Raw genomic sequence first — 24,336 nt, 5'->3', positions numbered from 1 at the left:
ATTCCTTTGCGTAAAGAGAGATTTTTCACTATGTCGGGAATACAATCCGATGCATCAGGTGTAATAATACAATTAGTTAAAATTTTTTTAAAAATTCCTAACTAATTATGTTTTCGGTACACTAGAAAATTTCTCTTCACTAACAAAAAAACAATAAAATCCCCCTGCAGGTGTACGCCAGGTGGATTTATACCATTGTGCTCCTTCACAAATCGGGGCAGATTAAAAATGAAAAATCACATTCTCTCTCTCTATAAACACGTTTCATTTTTTGTCACTTTTAACCATTTATTTTGATAATATCCCTCTCTCTAAAAACTCTCAAAAACACTCACCACCTCCGCCACCACAACCCCCGTCGTCATCGTCGTCGACGATAAATCCGAAAACGACGCCGTCTCAAAAAGTCGTAACCTCATCTCCGGCGCATCTTAGCCGCCGCCTCCGCCGCCATCGCCGCTTACTTCCACCCCAATATCCGACCCATAATTGGACTCGTAGAACCAAAACGGAAAAACCAGTATCCTTTTCCCGGCGGGTCATTCTCCGGCGAGTCCACGTTGGAGAAGGTGCGCACCATCATTAACCTGCGCACACGGCACACCTCTATATTTCTCTCCCCGTATTGACCTTGTTTCCTGGGGAGCTATTACTGCGTGAGTCTGGCTCTCTCCGTAAGCTCTCAATCATCGGCTGCTTTGTTTGGATTCGCTCATTTCGATGTGAGTTGTCTTGAAATTAGGGTTTCTAGGCATGGATTTAGGTTCGCCGTTCGTATTTAGGGTTTTCTTGTGGAACTTTGAAGGGGCTTTTTGGCGGTTGATTCTGTTCCAGTCTGCGAATTCGGTCATTGATCTATTGCTTGCTTTGTTTGGCTTGATTATGTGATTGGCCTTGAGGCATTGACAAATTTTTTCGTCACCGAGTTGGATTTTGTAGAATTTTCAATCAGTTTTCGCATCGTAGGCAGGGGTTTAGGTGCTTAGTTGTGTCTACTATATGAGTATCGGTATACACTTAGTTTGTTTTTCTTCTAGTTTTCTATGTCTATGAAATGAGTCGGAAGTATTTACCGATTCCTGGTGTTTTTAAAGTCAATACTGTGTAATTCAACTGAAAAACTAAACCTGTATGCTGAGAATATGTGGGGGGGGGGGGGGGGGGGGAAGAAAGAAAAAGGAATTTCGAATTGATATACCATCATTTAACTATAAATGTAATTCCGCGTGGCGTCTTCAAGATGTTATGTTCGGTCCTAGCCCATTACAGTTATCCATTTTCTCTTAATTTGATTTGGCCTACGCTTAATGAAATATGTTTGTTGTGAATTGAGTAATGACGGTAACACACTGTTTCCAGTTTGACATGAATATGTCTTTGACCTGTTGCAGGTGCAGACATTATTAATATGAATCCATAGAATTCCCATGAGAAGTGATGGCTTTTTTTAGGAACTATTCTAACGATACAGTTTCACGAAGTGTCCTGGAAGAAAAAACCCTAGGACAAAGTGTTGAAAGAATTCATAGCTCCACAGGGAATGAAGATGTGGATGTAAATTCTTATGAAAAGGAATTTGATATCAACATGGATGTTCAGTATCAAAGTGAAGGCGAACATGAAGATGCTAGTAGGTTGCACAATGAGGCAGCAGAAGATGAGGTTATTGGTACAAAATTTTCCAATTTACCCACTTCTGGGAGGAGAACAGCTGTGGCTGGAAAGTGGGGTTCAACCTTTTGGAAGGACTGTCAACCTATGCGCTCACAGGGTGGGTCTGATTCTGGTCAGGAAACTAAAAGTGGGTTGGACTACAGAAATGCTATTGGATCTGAAGATAATTCTTCGGATGTCAAGGAAGATGGAATCGATTTTGAAGATGAGGGCAAGCCGAAAGTAAGCAAGGGACAACGGGGCCATTCTGACATCCCTGCAGATGAAATGTTATCTGATGAATATTATGAGCAGGATGGGGAAGAACAGAGTGAATCAATGCGCTATAGAGGGTTTCATCACTCCATTGGGTCAAATTCTAGGCCACAATCAAAGCCTAATTCAGTCAGCGACCGTGCACACTATAGAACTTCTAGAAATGATATTGAAGATTTTGAAGATGGTGATGATGCCAACGAAGATCTTGATGCTGCTGATGCTGATTATGAAGAAGACGAAGATGGTAATTTGCTCTGCAATCTTTTTGTTGATTAGAATTTTGCTGCTGTTGGGCAGGAATTTGGATCCTTCATTTCTTATATACCTTTCATCATTTTAATATTTTGATGATGTAGTAATTTTTTACTTCTCTTCATCGTTCTGCTTGCTTGCAGAAGATGATCCTGATGATGCCGATTTTGAACCTGATTCTGGTGTTGGAAGTGGTCGCACTGCACAGAAGGTTATAAGCCTAGTTTTATTAATTTACATTAGAAGTATTAGTTTACTGGCTTGAAGTTTTCAGAAAGTTAGTATACAAAACTTGTTCTGACGGCTCTACGCTCTGGGAGATCCTCATTTCTTGTAACTGCTATTTTCACTTTATTTTCTCAATTCCAATTTTGAAGTTTTTACTTTTAAGTGCTTAACTGATAAAAGATTACATGCGCCCATATGGTTAACCTTGAAGATCTTTTTGCAAATTTTACTGCATAATTTTCAAGAGAACAATTTCAAAGAAAAACAGTTATTATTTGTTGACTTACTTTGAGTAATGTTCTATCTGTTTAATTTTTCATGTATACTTGTCACTTTCTCCATCTCTCTGTCTTTTCTGTTGGATGAATTATTTAGTGGTTTTTTCTTTCTACTGTACACTAATGAAGTTATTCTTTGATGACACCAGGATAAAAATTGGAATGGTGAAGATTCTGATGATGATAATGATAGTGATGATGAGCTTGATGTTTCAGATGAAGATGATTCTTATTATGGAAAGAAACCTAAGAGTAGGCATCGTGGTAATGCTAAATCTACAAGGGAACGCAAATCATATCATTCATCTAGTCGGCAAAGAAGAGGGAAGTCATCGTTTGATGATGATGAGTCCTCAGCAGAGGACTCCGAAAGTGACAGTGACGAGGATTTTAAAAGTATTAAAAGGAAAGGTGTACATACGCGCAAGAAGAATGGCCGAAGAAATGTTACTGGACAAAATGGTGAGGTACGAACTTCTACTAGGTCTGTTAGGAAGGTCTCATATGTTGAAAGTGATGGAAGTGATGAAGTTGAAGAAGGAAAGAAAAAGAAGTCCCAGAAGGTATCTGTTTACTTCTGTGATATTAGTATTACATCCATGTATTTTGGTATGCTCTATTTAAGATCACATTTTTCATTTGCATGTGTGATTCTCAAGTTGGAAATTATGCGACTTGTGGAAACTAAGCCTAGATTTTCTAATGAGTGGCATAAGATTTGTTTTTGTGTTAAGGATTTGTCATGTAATGATATATTTTGTTTTGCTACTCATCTCTTGTCAAAAGCTGTAGTTGGAAAAATTAATGTATCACATAAATTAGAATGCAAATGAATGTGGAATTTCTTTTGGCGATAAGGTGAACTGCTGGTTTGATTAAAGTTTTCTGAAGTGCAGTGGAGATGTAGTTTAAAACTGTTTAAACTCATAGGCTAATATGTATTGGCAGATTGTTTCTAGAACATTCGAAGGAACGTACTGGATGGATGTGTAATTGTGCGCGTTGTAAGATATGTTAGACAAAGGTTTCATTTGCAAAAGAATAAAAAAGGAAAGGAAGGGAAAGAACTGAAAGATTTCTATGAAGAATCTTCATGTTCAAGTGTCCCATTATGTTAAATGTTAGAATGGCTAGTCTTAGTGGCATTTGGTTCCTTAGCCTGTTTTGCTAAACAGAGGTCCCTTTGGAATGAGTTTGAGATTGGGTGGTGATTTGTGTATCATTGAAGTTTAAGTAATTTGTTAGGCAGATAATTATTAATGCTGCATGGATGGATATCAAATCAGCAATGTAAGGACAAGGTCATGTAATTGGTCCTCTCCATCTCATAAAAAATTGGGACGTATTAAAATTGTGAAGCTGGTGATATTCAGGTTAAATTCCACTAGAGCTTTTGTATTTAAGTCAAAATTTTTGTACAAGTTTGAAATATGGTTGCATGTTAGGGTTCCATTTAGTTTTCATCGGTGGTCCAGCAGTAGTTCTTGGACTGTTTATGCTTCCAGGAAGCTTTTGTAATATTTTATTTTCTCTAAATTAGAATGATCCTCTGCTAAACCAGTCCAGTAATCATCTCTGGAGGACTTTCAAAGTCCAAGTTTTTGCATGTGGTGGCACATAGGAAAACTAGTACTTGCAATGTGCAGCAAGAAAGAAGACCATTAGTATCTTCGTGATGTGGTGCATTTGTCCAAATATGCTGGCAAGAGTGTTGGCCTTCCTCCTCCACTTTGCAAATTTGTACTTAGTGGTGCTTGGCCATGAAAGTTTGGTCTTTTTGCTGGTCAAAGATCTATTAGGTTCTGGGGCCATGAGGAAGATTTTACCCATTGGTGATCTCCAGTTTCAGCTTTTATGTGGACCGTTTAGAATAAATACAAGTACATACAATAATGGGGTTGAATAGGATATTCCCTTGATTGTGAATTTATAATTCATATTGAGTGGATGGGAGTGCTAACTTGAAGGTAATTTAATTCTTGTCATGCTATGGTAGTCTGTTATGCTGAGACGGACCTCTGTAACTCATCTTTCTCTAATACGTTATATTTTTCAGTTCATGTCAGATGTAAAAGAAAACAGCTCTTCCTCAGTTGAAATGATTTTTTACTGGTTTTTGTTCTTTAGCTTGATCATCCCTTGTTATAATTATTCAAGATCTCCTGATTTCCATCTGATTAATGGTGCTACCTCTACTATGTATGTGTCTGAGCAGACATGCGTATGTGAGTCATTTCTATATTTACAAAATGAAATGCTCCAGACCATCAAGAACATGTAATGGGGCAGGGAACTCTTGCACTTGATGCTCCATGAGTGTATAGTTGTTAGTGTCAAACTTCTTTAGTTTGGGTATCCCTCATTGATTGTACGTTAAAAATTTTGTTCTGTCATTTCTTATGCTTAATTTACTCATTTAATTTACTAATCTCTTCTTTTAGGAGGAGATTGAAGAAGAGGATGGTGACTATATTGAAAAGGTGCTTTGGCATCAGCCTAAGGGCATGGCTGAAGATGCTCTGAGGAACAATAGATCAACGGATCCTGTGCTATTAAGTCACTTGTTTGATTCTGAGCCAGATTGGAATCATATGGAGTTCTTGATAAAATGGAAAGGGCAGTCCCATTTGCACTGTCAATGGAAATCAATTTCCGAGCTACAAAATGTACTGCTTTATATAGTTTCTTCCTGGTTATGCACAAGCACTGGATTGAGTTAATTTAGTAGAAACATTCTGTCAAATGTAATTGGTGTTCTAACATTATCTTGTGGATTTTTCCTACAATCTGTTGTTCAAGATGCTCTATGTTTTTGGTTTCTGTACTTTGCAGCTTAGCGGTTTTAAGAAGGTTTTAAATTACACTAAAAAGGTGATGGAAGATGCCAGGTACAGGAACACAATATCACGTGAGGAGGTACTTTTTTTTTTCCTTTTTCAACATGGATTTTATTTCCGAAGTGATCATATCTCAATAAAAAGATTCATCTGCATTGTATGATATGTTATTTCAATAAAATAACGTATGACTTCTATTTCTTTAAGCTATAATTCATTTTCTTATTAACAAAATGTAATCCTAGGACAGTTATGCGGACACAGGGTTTGCATAATCTGCCCACAATTAAAGCCAAACAAAATAGAGAACACTAAACTTGTCTAGTAGTGGTTGGTTTGTGTAATTCTTGTAGGGGATCCCAGTTTTAAATATAGAGCATTTTTCATGTCGAGATTTGATAGGTAGACTTTTTATGTCACTGTAGGGGAGTTATTTATTTTACCGTCAAATTTTATGTAGTTTCTAATAGAACGCAGTAGTTGACAAATGGTGATTGTTTAATGAAGGCAATGAATTATTCTCGAGAAAGAAATAGTGCAAGTAATACCAGTAGATGGAAACAAAACATGATAGTGAACATGTCACTATTTCTTCCTTTTCCCTTCTGTTTTGTATTTTTTAATTGTTTTATTTACATGTGAAGTAGCTCATTTATCTATTTTTTTTTTTGGGATGATGTATATGCTTGCTAGATTGAGGTTCATGATGTGAGCAAGGAAATGGACTTAGATCTCATCAAGCAGAATAGTCAGGTTTGCTTTCATGCATTTCACAATTTTTGGTTTACTTTCCTGAACGTACATTTATCTCTTTTGCTTACAATTGTTCGTAATTGATTCTCAGGTGGAGAGAATAATTGCAGACCGCATCAGGCAAGATACCTCTGGCGATGTGGGTCCGGATTATCTAGTCAAGTGGCAAGGATTGTCTTATGCTGAAGCAACATGGTAAGAGTAATGCAGATTATTTGCTGTGTTGTTTCTCATGCCTATCTCTTTCATATATGCTTAGGATGTTATAAGTTGCACTATTCATACTAAATTAATTGTACAAGTTTCCAGTGCTTTATCTTAAATACTGTTCGACTCTTTGGTGCTTTTGGTTTTTCTTTTGTTTTAATTGCAATAATGAATGCTTATATTTGTCAATGGTATCTGATGATAGGGAGAAGGATGTAGATATTGCGTTTGCACAAGATGCTATTGATGAGTTCAAGGTAGTGTGTTATCTTAAATCTTTATGTTTTTAGTTTTTATGCATTTGAAGGTCACCTGAACATTGGTAGTTATTTCTTTTAGTACTTATCTGTTGTTAGTCCTAGTGTGATGGATAAGATGTGCAGTTACTGCTATGTGCTAGGTTGAAATATGAGAATATATGCTTAGTGGTGAATATATGGTATGATTACCCTAATGTGATCATGATGTCGGCATTAAATATCTGGTATGATTATGGATCTATGGGGAAGAGTAAGATATTGGGCAGCCCTCTGGGCTTCAGTTTCAAATGATTTTAAGAATTACTCTCTTGCAGTTACTGCAATGTGCTAGGTTGAAATATGAGAATATATGCTTAGTGGTGAATATATGGTATGATTACCCTAATGTGATCATGATGTCGGCATTAAATATCTGGTATGATTATGGATCTATGGGGAAGAGTAAGATATTGGGCAGCCCTCTGGGCTTCAGTTTCAAATGATTTTAAGAATTACTCTCTTTCTCACATACTGTGGGATATGTTAGCAGCCGTAAAGTGATTTTGGTTGAGGTTTTGCTACTTGTAATCAGATCCTCTTGAGAGATTTTCTTGTTTTGTTCTTGGTGGATTTCTTATCCACTTCTGTTTAATTCCACTTTTCTATTTTAATAAAATGTTATAGTTTATTCTCAAAAAGAAAAAAAAAAAATATCTGGTACGATTACTCAACATGATATGTTGATCATTGTGATGAATGATATAACATTATATATAATCTAATTAGGAAAGAGATTAATGGTTATTTTGGAGTTATCATATACGGACATGGTGAAATACAAAGTATTCTTTGTAAGGTACTTGGTAGTTATTTGTTTATGACTAGACATATTTTAGGAATCATGAAAATATTCTTTGAAATTATCTCTTCCTTTTTGCTGCGTCATTGGGTTTCTTTTCCTCATCAAGCTCTTTGGGGGTCTTCTTATTCTTGTTTCCTTTTAAGTATAATGATATGATAATTCTGCATGTGGTGATTTTTTTTTATGTGTACACAGTTGCTCGTGATTAGATTTTTCTTTTGCGTGTAATCTTGGTTGTGGATTGTTATTATGAGCAGGTTCGTGAAGCTGCAATGGCTGTACAAGGGAAAATGGTGGATCTCCAGCGCAAGAGGAGCAAAGGTCTGGGTTTTAGTTTTTGAACTTGCTTATATCTTCTCTTTGCATTTTCCCCCCTTTAATTCTCACTACCTGGGTCATGTCATTTTTTTCTTTTTCTTTTTTGCTAGCAAGGTAGTCATTGCATTCTCTTTTTCTGATAGGAACATCAAATTTTAAGCATACAACCAGAAAAGGCTGGAAAAACATTGCAGTTAATTCATAACTTAACTTTATTCAATATCAATTATACAAGGCAATGACCTTAAAATTCTTAAGGAAGTGTTTAGTTTTTTATGTTATGTCTTATCAGTGAATGGATCATTGACCCTAAATCTTAATTGGCTTTATTACTTATGTGCTACTGTTTCGTTTTAGATTTGGTATAAAGTTTAAGTGGTTTTTAAAAAACCAAAATCATCTTAAAATACATATTTGACACATTAGTGCTCGATTTTGATTCCCCTCACCAATATGTATGATTGTTGTGGATAATTGCTTGGCTTGGAAATTTTTGATTTCTAGGAAGGGGGAAAAAGCTAGAGCTTTGTGGGGCTGTTTGGCGTTGGCAGTTTGAAACATTTGGTTTGTGTAGTGTAAGAATTTTGAGGATTATAAGGGAGTGGGAGTAGATGAACTATAGGGTATAGTTAGATACTGGGCATCAGTTTCGAATGAGTTCAGGGATTATTTTCTTTCTTGTCTTAGAAATTTCATTTTTTTTTTTTTGAGAAGAAACAATTTTATTAAAGAATAGAGAAATACACAGAAGTGGATAAGAAGTCCACCAACAAATTAGAAAGGAAAATCCCAATAGGATTTGGCTACAGCAGCCAATTCTAGACCTAGCTCACTTAACTGCTGCTAACAAATCCCACAGTATTTGAGATAGAGAGCAATTATTAAACTCTTTAGTAACCGAAGCCCAAAAAGATGCCCAATATTTTACTCTCCCCCAAAGTACTTCTGCCCCCACTCCAGTATAGTCTTCAAAAATCCTTTTGTTGCGTTCCAGCCATATATTCCAAAAAATTGCCGATACCAGGCAACCCCACAAAGCTTTGGATTTTTTCCCTTTTCCAAGTGCCTTAAAATTGGTGCTTAGTAGCTCAAAACACCCTTTAGGAATGACCCAACTTACTTTAACCTCCTGAAACAGTTTCCACCACAGTTGGATCGAGTAGGAACAATGAAGAAAGATGTGATTTACACTCCTCCTTAGCTTTGCATAAACTACACCAATGTGGGGATAAACACATCAGAGGGTTTCTCCTTTGAATTTTGTCGCAAGTGTTGAGACTCCCAGTGGCCACAAGCCATACAAGTATTTTAACCTTCGGAGGAGCTTTTGATTTCCAAATCTGAGAGTAGGGTGGATAATAGTGCCCAATCCCATTGTTGCTCAGTAATGAACGATAGGATTTGCATGTGAACAAACCTGAATGTTCTAGGTTCCACCTTCTGTTATCCATTTTTGATGGAGACAAGCGAACCACTTCCACTTTCTGTAATAAGCTGGCCGCCTCTTCTATCTCCATCTCATTCAGATTTCTCCTAAAATCAAAGTTCCAACTCAAGGAACTTGACGAAACTTCCACAAAGCTGGAGATGTTATGATTATGCTTCCTCGATAATAGGAATAATCTGGGGAATTGCTCCTTCAGCGGTCCCCCTGCTAACCACCCATCCTCCCAAAACCTCACCCTCTCTCCATTGCCCACCTCAAACTTGCAACATCTAAGAAACTGATGAGCACCACTCGAAATGTCTTTCCATGGGCTACGACTTGAAACCCTCCTTGGAGGAAGTGCATTCCAACCATTAACTTGTAACCCATACTTGCTTCTTATCACCTTGTGCCATAGGGAATGAGACTCCCTTGGGAATCTCCACAACCACTTAGCCAATAATGCTTCGTTCTGATTCCTCAAATTCCCCACCCCTAGACCTCCTTCCTCCTTGTTTTTAGTAACTAACTCCCATTTGACCAAATGGGTTTTCTTACCTTCCTCCACGCCTTCCCAGAGAAACCCTTTCATTAATTTTTCTAGACGTCTTCTCACCCCGCAAGGAATTTTGAACAATGACATATAGTAAGTCGGCAAGCTTCCCAAGACTGATTGAATTAGAGTTAATCTACCTCCCTTGGATAGGAAAGCCTTCTTCCAACTTTGAAGTCTTCTTTCCATTGTTTCTACCACTGGATCCCAAAACCTTATAGCTCTTGGCCTGCCCCCAAGGTGAAGTCCCAGATACTTTATAGGCCAACATCCTACCTCGCAACCCCAAGAAACTGCCATCCTGATTAATTTCTCACTTTCTGAATTTATTCCTGCCAAAAAGCACTTAGCTTTGTTGATTTTCAATCCTGAGACCTAACAGAATAAGTTGAGCACTTGTAATAGGTTGTTCCAAACTTCCTCGTCTTCCGTCAAGAAGAATATGGTGTCATCGGCAAATTGAAGATGAGAGATCTCCACCTTTTCTTGCCCGATACACAAACCTTTGATGAGATCATTTTCTTGAGCCTTCTCCATTAACCTGCTCAAAACATCGACTACTAAGGTGAAGAGAAAGGGTGACAGTGGGTCGCCTTGTCTCAGTCCTCTTGAAGCTTGAAATTTTCCCCTAGGCCTCCCATTGATCAAAACAGAGAAATTTGCAGAGCATAAACATCCCTGCATCCATTTCCTCCATCTGTTGCCAAAACCTTTTCTTTGTAGTACTTCTTCCAGAAATCTCCATTCAACATGATCATATGCTTTTTCAAAGTCGATCTTGAGCACCAATCCCTTCTCTTTTTTCTGCCTTATCTCTTCTACCACTTCATTTGCAATGAGGACAGCATCCAAAATTTGTCGATCCTTAACAAACGCCCCCTGATGTGGAGAGACAGTGGTAACCAAAACCTCCTTCAATCTTGAAGCCAGTGTTTTCGGTATAATTTTATACAATCCAGTTACTAAACTTATGGGCCTATAGTCCGTCACCTTCAAAGAATCTGACTTCTTTGGGATTAAGCAAATGAAAGTTTCGTTCGTCACTGCATTTATTATCCCTTTCTCAAAGAACTCCTCCATGATCTTCATTATATCTTCCTTCAAAATATCCCAGCAATGTTGGAACATTTGCATAGAGAAGCCATCTGGTCCTGGTGACTTATCCTTTCCACAATCGAAAACTGCTCTTTGAACTTCTGCTTCCTCAAAAGGCCTCTCAAGCCAAATTGTCCAAGGGCGCTTATTGGGGCCCAATTTATACCTTCTAAACCCCAACATGCCTCGTCGTTACTGCTAAATAAGGATTTGAAAAAATTTACAATATGCTCTTCAATCTCTTTTGCATCCTCTATTATTCCCCCTCCAACCGGCTCCAACCTTTCAATATAGTTTCTCTTCCTTCTTCCATTTGCAACTCGATGAAAGAATCTTGTATTACCATCTTAGAAATTTCATAGTTACACATTTGTTATCTTGGTCAATGTTTTTTGTATTTCAACTCTGACTCTCTGGGTTTGACATTTGTTTTTCTTCTGCCTCTTATTCATTTTGGCTAAATACCCTTTGATATAGTATCATCTTAAATGTCTTCATTGTCTTCTGATTCTACACAGCATTTAGGATATATGATATGCTGACTATAATACACGGATTTCCCGGGAAGGAAATGCCCCTCCCTCACTCTATTTCATATCAGCGTCTCAAATACTTGATATTTTGATCCATAGTTTGGAGCCTTGTTCTTGACCCTTAAAGAAACCATTCAATAAAGAGTAACTGTTTCTCAGAGCTACCCAGTTCATACCAAAATTCTTAAGAAATAGACACCAGATGAAGGGTGTGAATAAGCAACAAAGAAATTGACTGAAACATCACTTGCAGCTATTCTCAGTACAACTATGAAGTGATAGTGAAGTGTAAGGCAATATGTTTAAGGTGTTCTCAAGTATTAGTGTTCCCATTAATCCCATACCAAGCAAGAAACTGAATTTTGGTTAGCACCCTAGCATTCCAAAGGCAAACTATCTAAAGGGACCTAAGATAGGAAGAATAGGGTTCTCAAGCAACAAAAGCAGTGAGTTGCAAGAAAAGTACCATCACCCGGAGACACACCGAACTCTAGTCAGCATCATCAAAAGGCAAGAGAGAATCACTAAGGAGGGACAGTATAACAGAAAATCTTTCCGATTCTTTATTGCTAAATTCCTCTTAAAAGTCAAATAGAGTCCACGTGAGTGGATGAAAAGGAAACTGAGGAAGTTATGACTGCACTGTGGTTCAAGGAATACCTGTATAGATGAGGATTCAATATTTGACAAGCCAAAGGGGTAGAAATCGAAGATTTTATTTGGAGTACTGCAACCTATCCACTAGGCACTAACCCATTTCCTCTTGTTTTGTTATTCTTCTGAGTAATAATGAAATGGATATGCTATTGAAGTATTTTTTTTTCCTTATATTTGAATATATAACGGTATATAATATTTTTATAGTATTATAAAGGTATATAACATCAGCTGTGAATTTTTTGCTCTTTCCCCTTTCGTCCCTTTCATTTTCTTGCTTTGTTTTGTTTTGTTTTGGTTAGTTTTTGCTGCTCTTCTTGACATATTGTGATCATTTTTCTTTTATTTTAAAACTGTTGTTAATGTTGTTTAGGAAGTCTAAGGAAGCTCGAGGAACAACCCGAATGGTTAAAGGGAGGAAAGCTTCGTGATTATCAGCTTGAGGGTTTGAATTTTCTTGTTAATAGGCATGGCTTGTTTATTACTTCTAACTCACATTTATCATTGGAAAACGGATACCTTAATATGCCATCCTTGGAAAGTTTCTAATCAGCAGCTCTTGCGTGTGGCAGTTGGAGGAATGATACCAATGTCATTTTAGCTGATGAAATGGGTCTTGGTAAAACAGTTCAATCAGTTTCAATGCTTGGTTTTTTACAGGTGAAGATGAAATCCAAACTCTTTGCCGACTAGCTTGTAAAGTGTTATATTATTTAATGTAATTTCAAACGAATGTGAGATTGTAATGTACATGAAATATTAACCTTTTTATTTATTGTTTTTTATTTTTGTATTTTTGCAGAACGCTCAACAGATCCACGGGCCATTTCTTGTTGTTGTACCATTATCCACGTTGTCTAACTGGGCCAAAGAATTTAGGAAGTGGCTCCCTGATATGAATATTATTGTGTATGTTGGTACTCGTGCAAGCCGAGAGGTAAGACATGCTTTCTTGTACATGTGTATGAGGTTCATATATCAATTATTGATCTGTTTGTTATTTTCTTTGATTGTAGGTTTGTCAGCAGTATGAATTTAATAATGATAAAATAGTTGGCCGGCCTGTTAAATTCAATGCACTATTGACTACGTATGAGGTGGTTTTAAAGGATAAGGCTGTTCTTTCCAAGATCAAGTGGAATTATCTAATGGTTGATGAAGCTCATAGATTAAAGAACAGTGAGGCACAGTTGTACACAACCCTCTTGGTATGCAGTCAGCCAATCAATTCTTTCACACCTTTATCGAGTTTAATCTCGTCTTACTATAAATGCTGCCATCCCGGTTTGACAGGAATTTAGCACAAAGAACAAGTTGCTTATAACTGGTACTCCCTTGCAGAACAGCGTAGAGGAGTTATGGTAATTGATTTGTTTTCTTATCCTCATATTTCTGCTTGTGCATGCATTAGTTCTGTTTTCGTTAAAGTGCCTGTGTTCGTGTGTGTGCTTGCTCAAGCATTTGGGTCCAAAGGTGACTCTATACCCCTATATATGTGTTATGACTCTATACCTCTATGTATGTGTTAAGAGGCGTGGGGGTTTGGGCATTGCATTAATGTGTGCACATGTTCATATCATATGGGATTTTCCTGAACATGTTTGCGAGCGGTTTTCTCTCGGCTTGCATCACTTACCCTAACCATTACATATTTTCTCCCAAAAGTTACTCTTGTTCTCCTTTCTTTCTTCTCTCTTCCCTTCTTTCTTCTCTTCCTCTCTTTCTTCTCTTCCTCTCTTTCTTCTCTTACTCTTGATCATATATAATTGGTGCCTTGAGTGGCCATGATCCGAGGTGTTCGGCCACCCCTTGGATTCAGTGCTGGAGAAAGAGAATAGTAAATGAGTAGAGGGGAGATGCTGGTTTCTGATTGTTTGGAGGTAGAGAATACGGATACCAAGAAGCTGGAGGGGTTGGGTGATGACGAAATGGAGGGGATGAGAGAAAATAGAGGGATAGAGATAAGTTTCTTCCTATATGAATAAATATTGAATATGTTTTATTCTGGGAAGGGTCTTTAAGGATTTTGAGGGAGCTGGTTTCGCGGAGCTTTCGGGTTGAGTTTTATCTGTGTGTGTGTGTGTAGGCAAGAGTCGAAAGCATTTGTTCTCGAATGGCTTCTAGTGTCTCTGCTCTGTGTTCTCTTGTTTTAGTTTTCTAAGTCGTGTTTGTTTTCTGTTTTCTGGTTTGGTCTTCTTGACCAATCTCTTTGTTGTTTCCTTTGACCTTAGTATAATCGTTTCTTGAAAGGGTAAAGTTTTTTTGAATTATCTTACAACAAAATAAATGATATACTGATTAATTCTTTGGCATCAAATAGACCCTCCCATTGTTTTCATTGAGTTGTTTTTTTCTTTTTCCTATCTTCTTCTGAAAGAGTTGAATGATTAGCACTGATGCCATGGGTGATGCATGAGCTTTCCAATGCCTTACATATATTTTCTTTCTTCTTTTCTGTAAATTTTAAAATTGTTCAGGGCTCTGCTTCACTTCCTCGACCCTGATAAATTCAAGAATAAAGATGATTTTGTTCAGAATTACAAAAATCTCAGTTCATTCAATGAGATTGAGGTATTGTCCAGCGAACTTCTTTTTTACATTCTCTCTGCACCTTGGATTTTTCATGTTCACCTTTGTTTTGATAACTATTATTATGTCTATATGTTTGCTTTGGGTTTATGTTTAGCTTGCTAATCTGCATATGGAATTGAGGCCTCACATTCTTCGAAGAGTTATCAAGGATGTGGAAAAGTCTTTACCTCCTAAAATTGAGCGGATTCTTAGGGTTGAAATGTCTCCTCTTCAGAAACAGTACGTGATTGAACTTGTAATGAAGTGGCCTTGTTTTAACTATTTTCAGTGATTTGACGTTCTGCTCTTTTGGTTTGGGATTATTTAGGTATTATAAGTGGATTTTGGAACGCAACTTTCATAACTTGAACAAAGGAGTTCGTGGGAATCAGGTTTTTTCCCCTTTCCTCTGCCATTTGTGGAATTAATTGTAACTGTACGGTTTGCAATCAAGCATACCAGTCAATATTTTTTTTGGTATTCTAACTAAAAATTTGACTCTCTCTGTGTTTGTGTCTACCTTGTGTAGAACAGTAGAATTTATTGTAACTGTATGGTTGCAATTAGCAAATGTCAAAAAAAGAAAATGGCATTGAAACTGAAAATTGGACTCGATCTGGGTTTGTATTTTATCTTTCAACCTTAAAATAACTCAATCATTTGCATGAAACGAACTGTTGTGGTGAAAATTGAAGATAGTTTGTCTCATTAAGTAGGGATGATTATTTTCCAAACATCGTCGGAGTTAGAGAGAAATTTGGAAAAGCCTGACATTCTAATAAGTAGTTTGTTTGAAGAAATTATCTTCTCTCTGTCAAGTATTATTTACTTTGATACAGCCTTTTTATGTTCACTCAGTAATATTTCTTCCACTTCTCTGAAAAGAGTCAAAAGACTGAAATGTCACATATTACATTTTCACTTGTCTCTTGACTCACAACATTTGAAGGCCGGCCTTCAGTTTCTTCTGAGGTCCGCTAATTACTGAAACCTCTTCAATTTAGTTAAATACAGCATGAAATTCCGCACCAAACTTGGGGCTGAAACTTTCACAACACCCTCTTCCTTTAAAACTTGATACTACAGGAAACTTAGGACCGAAATTCCGTCTTTGAAAATTGGCAGTAAACATATAAAAATTATGATAAATATGAGTTAAGTTGATATTGCCTTATAAAAGAACATGAAATTATAGGCGACTTTTGGACAATGATTAATATAATTTGGACTATGCTTACAGCTGATAGAAAATGTAATCAGTTGAAGAATACCAGCTTTACCTTTACCATCCCTTTCTTCTTTGTGTGACAATTGTTTAAAAATAATAGCAGTTTCATTCTTTTACTTTTATTCTCTGTTTTTTTTCTTTGCAGGTTTCCTTGTTGAATATTGTGGTAGAATTGAAGAAATGTTGTAATCATCCCTTTCTGTTTGAAAGTGCTGACCATGGTTATGGTGGGGACTCAAGTGGTAAAGATGGCAGTAAATTGGAGAGGACTATTTTAAGCAGCGGAAAGTTGGTTATACTCGATAAGCTTCTTATGAAATTGCATGAAACAAAGCACCGTGTTCTCATATTTTCCCAGGTTTATTTACTATTTAGTTGGATTTAATGTTTGCAGATACTTTCATCTTGTTGAGTTGTTTTCGATGCACTTTCTAACTTCACAGTTTTCTTTACTCCATTTCTTTTCAGTATTGGAATCCATATCTGTTGCTATGTGTAGGGCAATATCATCCGTTGGTTGTTTGAGGATATAACACTTCTGGCCCTCTTTCTTGCCATGCTTTTACAATTTATAGAATTACCACTTTCTTAATCTCTGTTGAGTAGGACAATGGTCTATCTGTTTATAGTTACACTAGTGTCTTGATCTTTGATTTGGTGAGTGTTGCTGTTCATGTGGTAACATGACTTGTGTCTGTGTCAGCATTTTATGTCTATTTGTTTCTGTAGCAGTTGGCTGCACGCTGGAATATGGGTTAAATAGTTAGCGACTACAAAGTTACTCAGGCAGCTTAGATACTGGGGTTATTGGTTGATACAGAGATAGTATTGTTGAGAATTTCGCGTTTAAGAATGGGAAAAATAGAACAAACTCCGGAAATTGAAAAACAAATAACCAAGATAAATAACACCTAGAATTTACGTGGTTCGACAATATGTGCCTACGTCCATGGGACAGCAACAACAATCTTTCACTATATCAATAATGAGTACAACCAATAATCTTGCCAAATCTCTAGAACTAGGACTTGACGAAAAACCTGAAAGAACAAGAACAAGAAATACACACTCTCTTTTCTTTTCTCTCGCACACAGTTTACAATATTCTCTCACTCTAATCCCTTGAGTGGTATACAATTTATTGTTTTGCTCCCTCAAATTCAAACCTAGTACAATAGCCCCTTTATATAGACGTAATAAAGGTCTTCTTCAATAAGGATTATTAATCCAAATTGGAATCTAGTTATGAATCCTACTCCAATTGGGTAAACAACTCCAATTGGGAAAACAACTCCAATTGGGAAAACAATTTAATCCTCTAAGACTATAATTCCTTAGGACAACTTATCATGGGCTGGAAAAACCTAACAAGTATGCCTACTAAGTTATTGAAATAATTTATTGCAGATGGTAAGAATGTTGGACATACTGGCGGAGTACATGTCAATTAGAGGTTTTCAATTTCAGCGGCTTGATGGAAGTACAAAGGCTGATTTACGCCACCAAGCAATGGAACATTTTAATGCGCCTGGTAGTGAAGACTTTTGCTTCCTCCTTTCAACTCGAGCAGGTGGCCTTGGTATCAACCTTGCCACAGCGGATACGGTTATAATATTCGACTCAGATTGGAATCCCCAAAACGACCTGCAGGTCTACTTAAAAGACTTTTTTCTTAACCTTACCAGTGGGCATAGTTTTCCATGTTAGTGTAACTAGCGTTCACACTGAAGACCTGACTTTGAACCTCCGCTTCTCTATGATTATGAATCAGGCAATGAGCAGAGCTCACAGAATAGGGCAACAAGAAGTTGTTAACATCTATAGATTTGTCACAAGCAAAAGTGTCGAGGAAGATATCCTGGAGAGAGCTAAGAAAAAGATGGTATGTTACATAACATTATCTTGAGATATGATTTATAAATTTGAACTCTGCAGTTTGTACATATAGTATCTGCATATGCATTATGCATATAATTTTTCGCTTGAGTTCTATTATTCAATCTAATATGTTTTGTTTTTTCCATTGTGTTCCATAGGTGCTTGACCATTTGGTGATTCAAAAATTAAATGCAGAGGGTAGGTTGGAAAAGAAAGAATCTAAGAAAGGGACTTTATTTGACAAAGTAAGGACTTTAGTTAATTGTTTATCATGCTGAATTCAGTTGGGTTACATGAGGACTTATAAATGTGGGGGAAAATGGAAGCAGAAAGATTCGGAGATTATCTGTGGTTTTCCACTTATAGATGGATCTCTTTCTACGTACGTACGTACGTACACCAATTGTCCACTTTCTCTGAGCATAACTAATATATCTGATTTTTTGATTTCGTAATTGCAGAATGAGCTGTCTTCTATTCTACGATTCGGGGCTGAGGAACTTTTCAAGGAAGAAAAAAATGATGAAGAAAGCAAGAAAAGACTCTTAAGTATGGATATTGATGAGATTCTTGAAAGAGCAGAAAAGGTTGAAGAGAAGGAAACTGCAGAGGAAGGGAATGAATTGTTGAGTGCTTTTAAGGCATGTTTTTTCCATTGTTCTTTGTTCCTTTACTTTGATTGAGCCCCTCCTACAGAAGAGTTTTCCCTTTTTGTTGGTTGTTTTTTTCTTTAACACAATGTCACTGTGGCCTAAAATCAAAGGCACTGGACTTCTCGGGTTTGGGGTAATTTTGGGTAAAGATGGTGGTGGAGGGATGCTGTATAGTTGCTACTGCTTTCACTTTAAAGCGTATTCATCTTTGTTTTGTTAATAAACCTTCTACTCCTTGGTACGTATATTTCCAGGTTGCAAATTTTGGTACTGCTGAAGATGATGGTAGTTTTTGGAGTCGTTGGATAAAGCCTGAAGCAGTATCCCAAGCCGAAGTACGAATCTCTTCTGTTATATACTGTCGTACCTAATAGTATTGGACTGGTCTTTCAGTAGGATAAAATGATCAATTTGTTATTTCCTTATAGGAAGCTCTTGCTCCTCGTGCCACTAGGAATACTAAGAGCTATGCAGAAGCTGATCAGCCTGATAGAAGTAATAAAAGAAAAAAGAAAGAATCTGAGCCTCAGGAAAGAGTCCAGAAAAGACGGAAAGCAGATTATACAGTCACCTCAGTGCCCATGATTGACGGAGCATCTGCTCAAGTTAGGGGATGGTCTTCTGGGAACTTATCCAAGAGAGACGCATTGCGATTTTCTCGTGCTGTAAGCTCCTACTTATATGTTTCAGCTATGTTGTGCATAGTTGTATTAGGGCTCATTTAGGAAGTGCTTTTAAATGACTAAAAGCTCTTTTAAGAGAAAATGTTGTTAAAACCAATCCTTAGTAAAAATGCAAGTTATGGTGCTTCTAGCAGGAAGCACTTCAAGTACTTTTGGAACCCAAAAACATTCTCTAAAAGCGGTTTCAGTCATTTAAAAGCACTTCCAAATGAGCCCTTAGTCATAACCTAGCAGTAACTGTGGAAAATCCTTCTTTCTTCTCTCCATCCAAACCACCCATAACCACATATTTGCTTGGGTTGAGAAAGCTCATAATATTTCTACATGTGTAGCACCCAAATATATATTACAGAAAAGGAACTCACCTACTCTTACCTGGTTTAAAAAAGGAAAAGAAAATACACTGGGGTAGTGGGGAGCATATCACTTTTGGATTGATATGGCTAGGTACTTTTTACAACACTAATCCGTGCCTCCTGGATATTTGATTTTTGTATTTTTTTTATTTCTTTTTTTACTTTATGTTATGATTGATCAAATGACAGAAATTTTTTAGACTTGATCTGAGTGGACACCTTCTCGCAAATGGTTTTATTGTTCTCAGTTGTTTCTTTAAGGTGCATCTCATTGTTATAATATATTTCCTTTACGTAATTATAGATATCTATACACTGTTTCCGATACACTTGTATTTCAGAATTGAAGTGGCAAGACAACGTACCCTGGTTTTATGTCGATGTATTCTTGCTGATTCTATGATCAAAGTCCACTTTCTTTGAGAACTATTGTTTGGCATTTTATATGGTTTTAACCTGTCCTTTTCGATAGCAAATAAATAGTTTGCTATTTCATTGCTAAATTTTCAGGCTGGAGTAATATATGATGAACCTTTTTTTGTTCTTGCCTTCTAATTTTGAGTTGTTTTGGAACATTTTTAGACTTAATAATAGTTGGGTTGGGCTTGTCTTTCTCTTTAGAGTAAAATAAGGGGGAAGGAGTGTTGTGTTCATCAATCAGGTTTTGTGAAAAGAAGTATGACCTGAAATATTAAGGGTCTGGAAACTCAGAAATATCAACTGAAGTATCAAATGTAAGAGGCAAACATTGGAAATTTTGGAAGAAAAATGGAACTTGTGAATAATATATTTTTTGACAAGGAAATAAGTGCATTTGCTTCTACTTTTTCTTTGTGGTTTGTTGTGGATAGTGTGTCACAAGTCTCCTAACGGAGGAAAGCACATGGCATTGAACCACTCCAAGCCAGAAGGAAACTACTACGATAGGAGTGGTTCTAAGGATATATTTAATCAAAAACTGTTTACTACAGAGAATAAATTATCAAACATTTCTCAAATATTGTTTATAATGGTCTAATAACTTATTTGTAAGTAATTCATATACAAAGCCAGAAGGCCAGAGTACAGCCATCTCACAAGGAAGGAAGGCATAGGTATCAAAGATACAAGCAGCATGAAGTTACCAACTAAAAAGTAGGAAAAACATTTGCAAACCATTTACAACACAAAGCCAGAAAAAAAAATCAAATAGTTAGACAAGAACAGCAGTCTCACCATGCGATGATAATCCATTAAAAAAAGGAGGGCAAAGCAGCCCATCTGCTAAAAAATGGTTACTTGTGCAACTTTATATATAGATTTGGTCAACTGCTACTTTATAAATTTATGCTTTATGTTTTTATGCTTCATTATCTTAACACTGCCTCTTCTTATTAAATTAGGTTATGAAATTTGGGAATGAGAGCCAAATTGCCTTGATAGTTGAGGAGGTCGGTGGTGCAGTTGCAGCAGCTTCAACTGATGCACAGGTTGAGCTTTTCAATGCATTGATTGATGGCTGCACAGAAGCAGTGGAAGTGGGGAGTCTGGACCCGAAGGTTGTTTTGGATGATGTATATTCATATTTGTTTTGAACTTTTTGAATGCCTATGTTTAATAATTTTTCTTTTTGTTGCTGGGGGAGTACTTGCTGGCTGATGAATTTTACAAATTTGTGGTACTTATTAGGGGCCATTGCTGGATTTTTATGGTGTCCCTGTCAAAGCTGGTGATCTGCTCAACCGTGTTCGTGAACTTCAACACCTGGCAAAACGCATTAGTCGATATGATGATCCCGTTGCTCAGTTTCGTGTCTTGAAGTACCTCAAACCTTCAAATTGGTCGAAAGGTTGTGGCTGGAATCAAAGTATGTATTACATATTTTCTTATAATTTATTTTTTCCTTTTTCATCTAGAAGGGCGGTTACCGTTTGGTTACCTTTTGCTGATATTTGTCTTGTTGATAGTTGATGATGCAAGATTGCTTATTGGAATATACTACCATGGCTTTGGAAATTGGGAAAAGATACGTTTAGATGCAAGGCTTGGCCTTACAAAGAAAATTGCTCCAGTGGAACTTCAACACCATGAAACATTTTTACCCCGTGCTCCAAATTTGAGAGATCGGGCTAACGCTCTTTTGGAAATGGTATGCAATAAACTTATGATCGTGCTTATAATTTCTGAAGTAGGATTGGAAAAGAAAATGGTTCTTTCTTGACCGGTTTGTGTGTAATTTAGCAGATACCTTATGAGTGTGCCGAGATGATTGTTGTTTTAAGAACATGTGAATTTGTCAAACTTAATGCTAGGTCTAAGATTAACCCTTCCATGGTCAAAGCTGATCCTTCCTGATACTTATAATTCTTGTTAACTGTTTGGTTTCCTGTGTTTTAGTTTGTGTGTTTTGGCTCCATTCTGAATGTGATTGATATTCTTGAATAATGTGAGTAAATGATTTGGCTCCTATATGGCATGAGTTGATGAATAAAACATCGGTAACCAGGAAATTGCAGCTCTTAGTGGAAAGAATGCAAATGTTAAAGTGGGTCGTAAGGCTTCAAAGGAGAGGGAAGCTACTCGCAATGTTTCTTTAGCTCGCAGTGGGCCAAAGAAAGGAAAAACCAGTTCTTCTAGAGCTAATTTTCCAACAAACAAGGACAGACCACTGAAACCCCAGAAAGTTGAACCTTTAGTGAAAGAGGAGGGTGAAATGTCAGACGATGATGAAGTGTATGAGAAGTTTAAGGAGGAGAAATGGATGGAATGGTGTGAAGAGATGATGAAGGATGAAACTAAAACCTTAAATCGTCTTGAACGGTTGCAGATGATTAGTGCCAATCTCCCAAAGGAAAAGGTGCGGCTTAGATCATAAATTTGTATTTCTGCCATTGTTTAGATCATAAATCTCATGCTGGTATAGTTTTTCATGTTTTTTTCAGGTGCTTTCCCAGATTCGAAGTTATTTACAGCTTCTTGGACGAACGATAGATCAAATTGTTTTAGAAAATGAGAAGGAACCTTATGGACAAGATAGTATGTGCTTCATCCTTGTATGCTTTATTTTTGTCATTCCTGATCGCTTCTGTATCTACGATTGTTGGATGTTTCAAGTTTAATTGATTAGATTATTTTCTTTAAGTGAATACTTGATCCTACATTAGACAAGGTCTAGGACTGCTTAGGTGACAAATTCGTTTTTCCTGTTCACGGGGCATGTTTTAAATTGGAGTCAATATAGTTCATAGATTAACAAAGTGTGCCTCTACAGGGATGAGCATGCGCTTGTGGAACTATGTTTCTACCTTTTCAAATCTGTCCGGGGAGAGACTTCATCAAATCTATTCAAAACTTAAACAGCACCAGGATGTGGAGGCTGGCCCTTCCCACATGAATGGCTCTGCTTCTGGGCCCTTTGGCAGAGACAATGACTCTTCTCCCTTCTCCTTCCATTCGGACAGGCAAAGAGGTCCTGATACAGCGAAGTTTGAAGCATGGAAACGAAGGAGGAGAGGGGAAGCTGATAGCAATATCCAAGTTCAGGCCCAATCTCAAAGAAATATGAATAATGGTACCCGATTAACTGATCCAAGCTCATTAGGGATTCTTGGTGCAGGACCGTCAGAAAATAAACGCGCTGTGAATGAAAGGCCTTATAGGACACGGCAGACAGGTTTACCAACAAAACAAGGTTTCACATCAGGTATTAAGTAGTTCTACATACAAATTGGTAGGAAAGTGGCTGGTTCTCGTTTACTTGGGGGCATTTATGACTTCAGCCCATGCATATATATTCTCTGGATTTTTTTTTTTCAACCATGGGAATAAATTTTTGGAGACCCGAGTTGGGTTTCTGAGATGATGGGAACAGGTTATCGGCCAAGTGGGATTGGCACCATTGAACAAGACGTGGCTGAGCCGCTGAGCTGACGACCCAAGGCCGGTGGAATTCTGCAGCATTTTATTTTTCTTCCCAAGATGAGTTCGGTTGGTACTGTGTTGACGTAAATAGGGCCAGTTAGTGAAACGATTTTCTTACTCATCGAACGTATACATACAGAAGGAGAATGTAGCAAGTGTACATTATCAATTTTGAAGTAGTTTTTGGTGTTCTCCTCTTCCCCAGTAGTTCTGGAGACTTATTTATGTCATTATTTCATGTATTGAATTGTTGATAGTTAATACTTTCCAAAATCTATATAATGGTTGGTTCTATAGCAAGAATAAGATTGCAAAATCTTCCGAAGAAGGATCATTTGGCAATTTCTGCTTCCGTTTCTTATCAAGTGATGCAGACAACCTCATTGAACCAACGCAAACTACACGTTAGTACATTACGCCCCATGCCTTGTGGAATGGAAATCTTTATAAGAGGCAACATTTTCCTCTTAAAAAAAATATCTAGTCTACTTTCTCACGTTGCTCTGTGAGGTATTGAAATTGTACACGTGGTTTGATTATACTTTTTTAAGGAATGCCATCTAATAATTTTATTTAATGTTAAGTTTCATAAACAGTGTAATATTATTAAGTTTCATAAACAATGTAGTATTGTTAAGTTTCATAAACAATATAGTAAGTTTTATAAACAGCGTAGTAAATTTCATAAACAATGTAGTAAGTTTAGTAAACTGTATGTTTGACGACGTGCTGGTCTTGCCTGTCAGTTTTTTTTTTAATTTTTTTAGTATTAAAATTATGTATTTTTCATTAAAATTTAAATTCTTTTGTCCTTTTTATTAAAGTTTAAGATTTTTTTTTATTAAAATTTAAATCTTTTTCATTAAATAAAGTAATAGCATGATTTTTGGTTAAAAT

The 24,336-nt window shown here is 36.9% G+C and overlaps 1 protein-coding gene and 1 pseudogene across 4 annotated transcripts; one reads left to right on the top strand and one right to left on the bottom strand.

The window, feature by feature from the left end:
* LOC126617065 (protein pleiotropic regulatory locus 1-like) overlaps positions 1 to 580 on the bottom strand; it is a 42,013-nt pseudogene extending 41,433 nt beyond the window's left edge.
* Positions 264 to 23,745, top strand: LOC126615114 (protein CHROMATIN REMODELING 5-like). Of its 4 annotated transcripts, none has more exons than XM_050282858.1 (31): positions 264 to 656; positions 1,392 to 2,176; positions 2,328 to 2,395; positions 2,840 to 3,253; positions 5,132 to 5,356; positions 5,523 to 5,606; positions 6,221 to 6,280; positions 6,372 to 6,475; positions 6,693 to 6,744; positions 7,846 to 7,909; positions 12,544 to 12,637; positions 12,743 to 12,830; positions 12,973 to 13,107; positions 13,187 to 13,378; positions 13,464 to 13,531; positions 14,648 to 14,741; positions 14,857 to 14,981; positions 15,070 to 15,133; positions 16,115 to 16,327; positions 17,377 to 17,619; positions 17,741 to 17,851; positions 18,006 to 18,092; positions 18,309 to 18,488; positions 18,755 to 18,835; positions 18,929 to 19,165; positions 20,922 to 21,077; positions 21,208 to 21,385; positions 21,486 to 21,667; positions 22,025 to 22,375; positions 22,461 to 22,554; positions 22,790 to 23,745. In XM_050282858.1, the coding sequence occupies exons 2-31, from the start codon at positions 1,438 to 1,440 to the stop codon at positions 23,230 to 23,232; spliced, it is 5,226 nt and encodes a 1,741-aa protein (XP_050138815.1). In that variant the 5' UTR covers positions 264 to 656; positions 1,392 to 1,437; the 3' UTR covers positions 23,233 to 23,745. The 4 variants fall into 4 exon arrangements, with proteins under 4 accessions (XP_050138815.1, XP_050138816.1, XP_050138814.1 ...); XM_050282859.1 differs by having other exon boundaries at positions 264 to 674; positions 2,331 to 2,395; XM_050282857.1 differs by having other exon boundaries at positions 264 to 722.
* Positions 23,746 to 24,336: the final 591 nt, after the last annotated feature.

This window comes from Malus sylvestris, chromosome 3 (assembly GCF_916048215.2).
Source record: "Malus sylvestris chromosome 3, drMalSylv7.2, whole genome shotgun sequence".
Lineage (NCBI taxonomy): Eukaryota > Viridiplantae > Streptophyta > Magnoliopsida > Rosales > Rosaceae > Malus > Malus sylvestris.
This window is presented reverse-complemented; position numbering and strand designations above follow the sequence as displayed.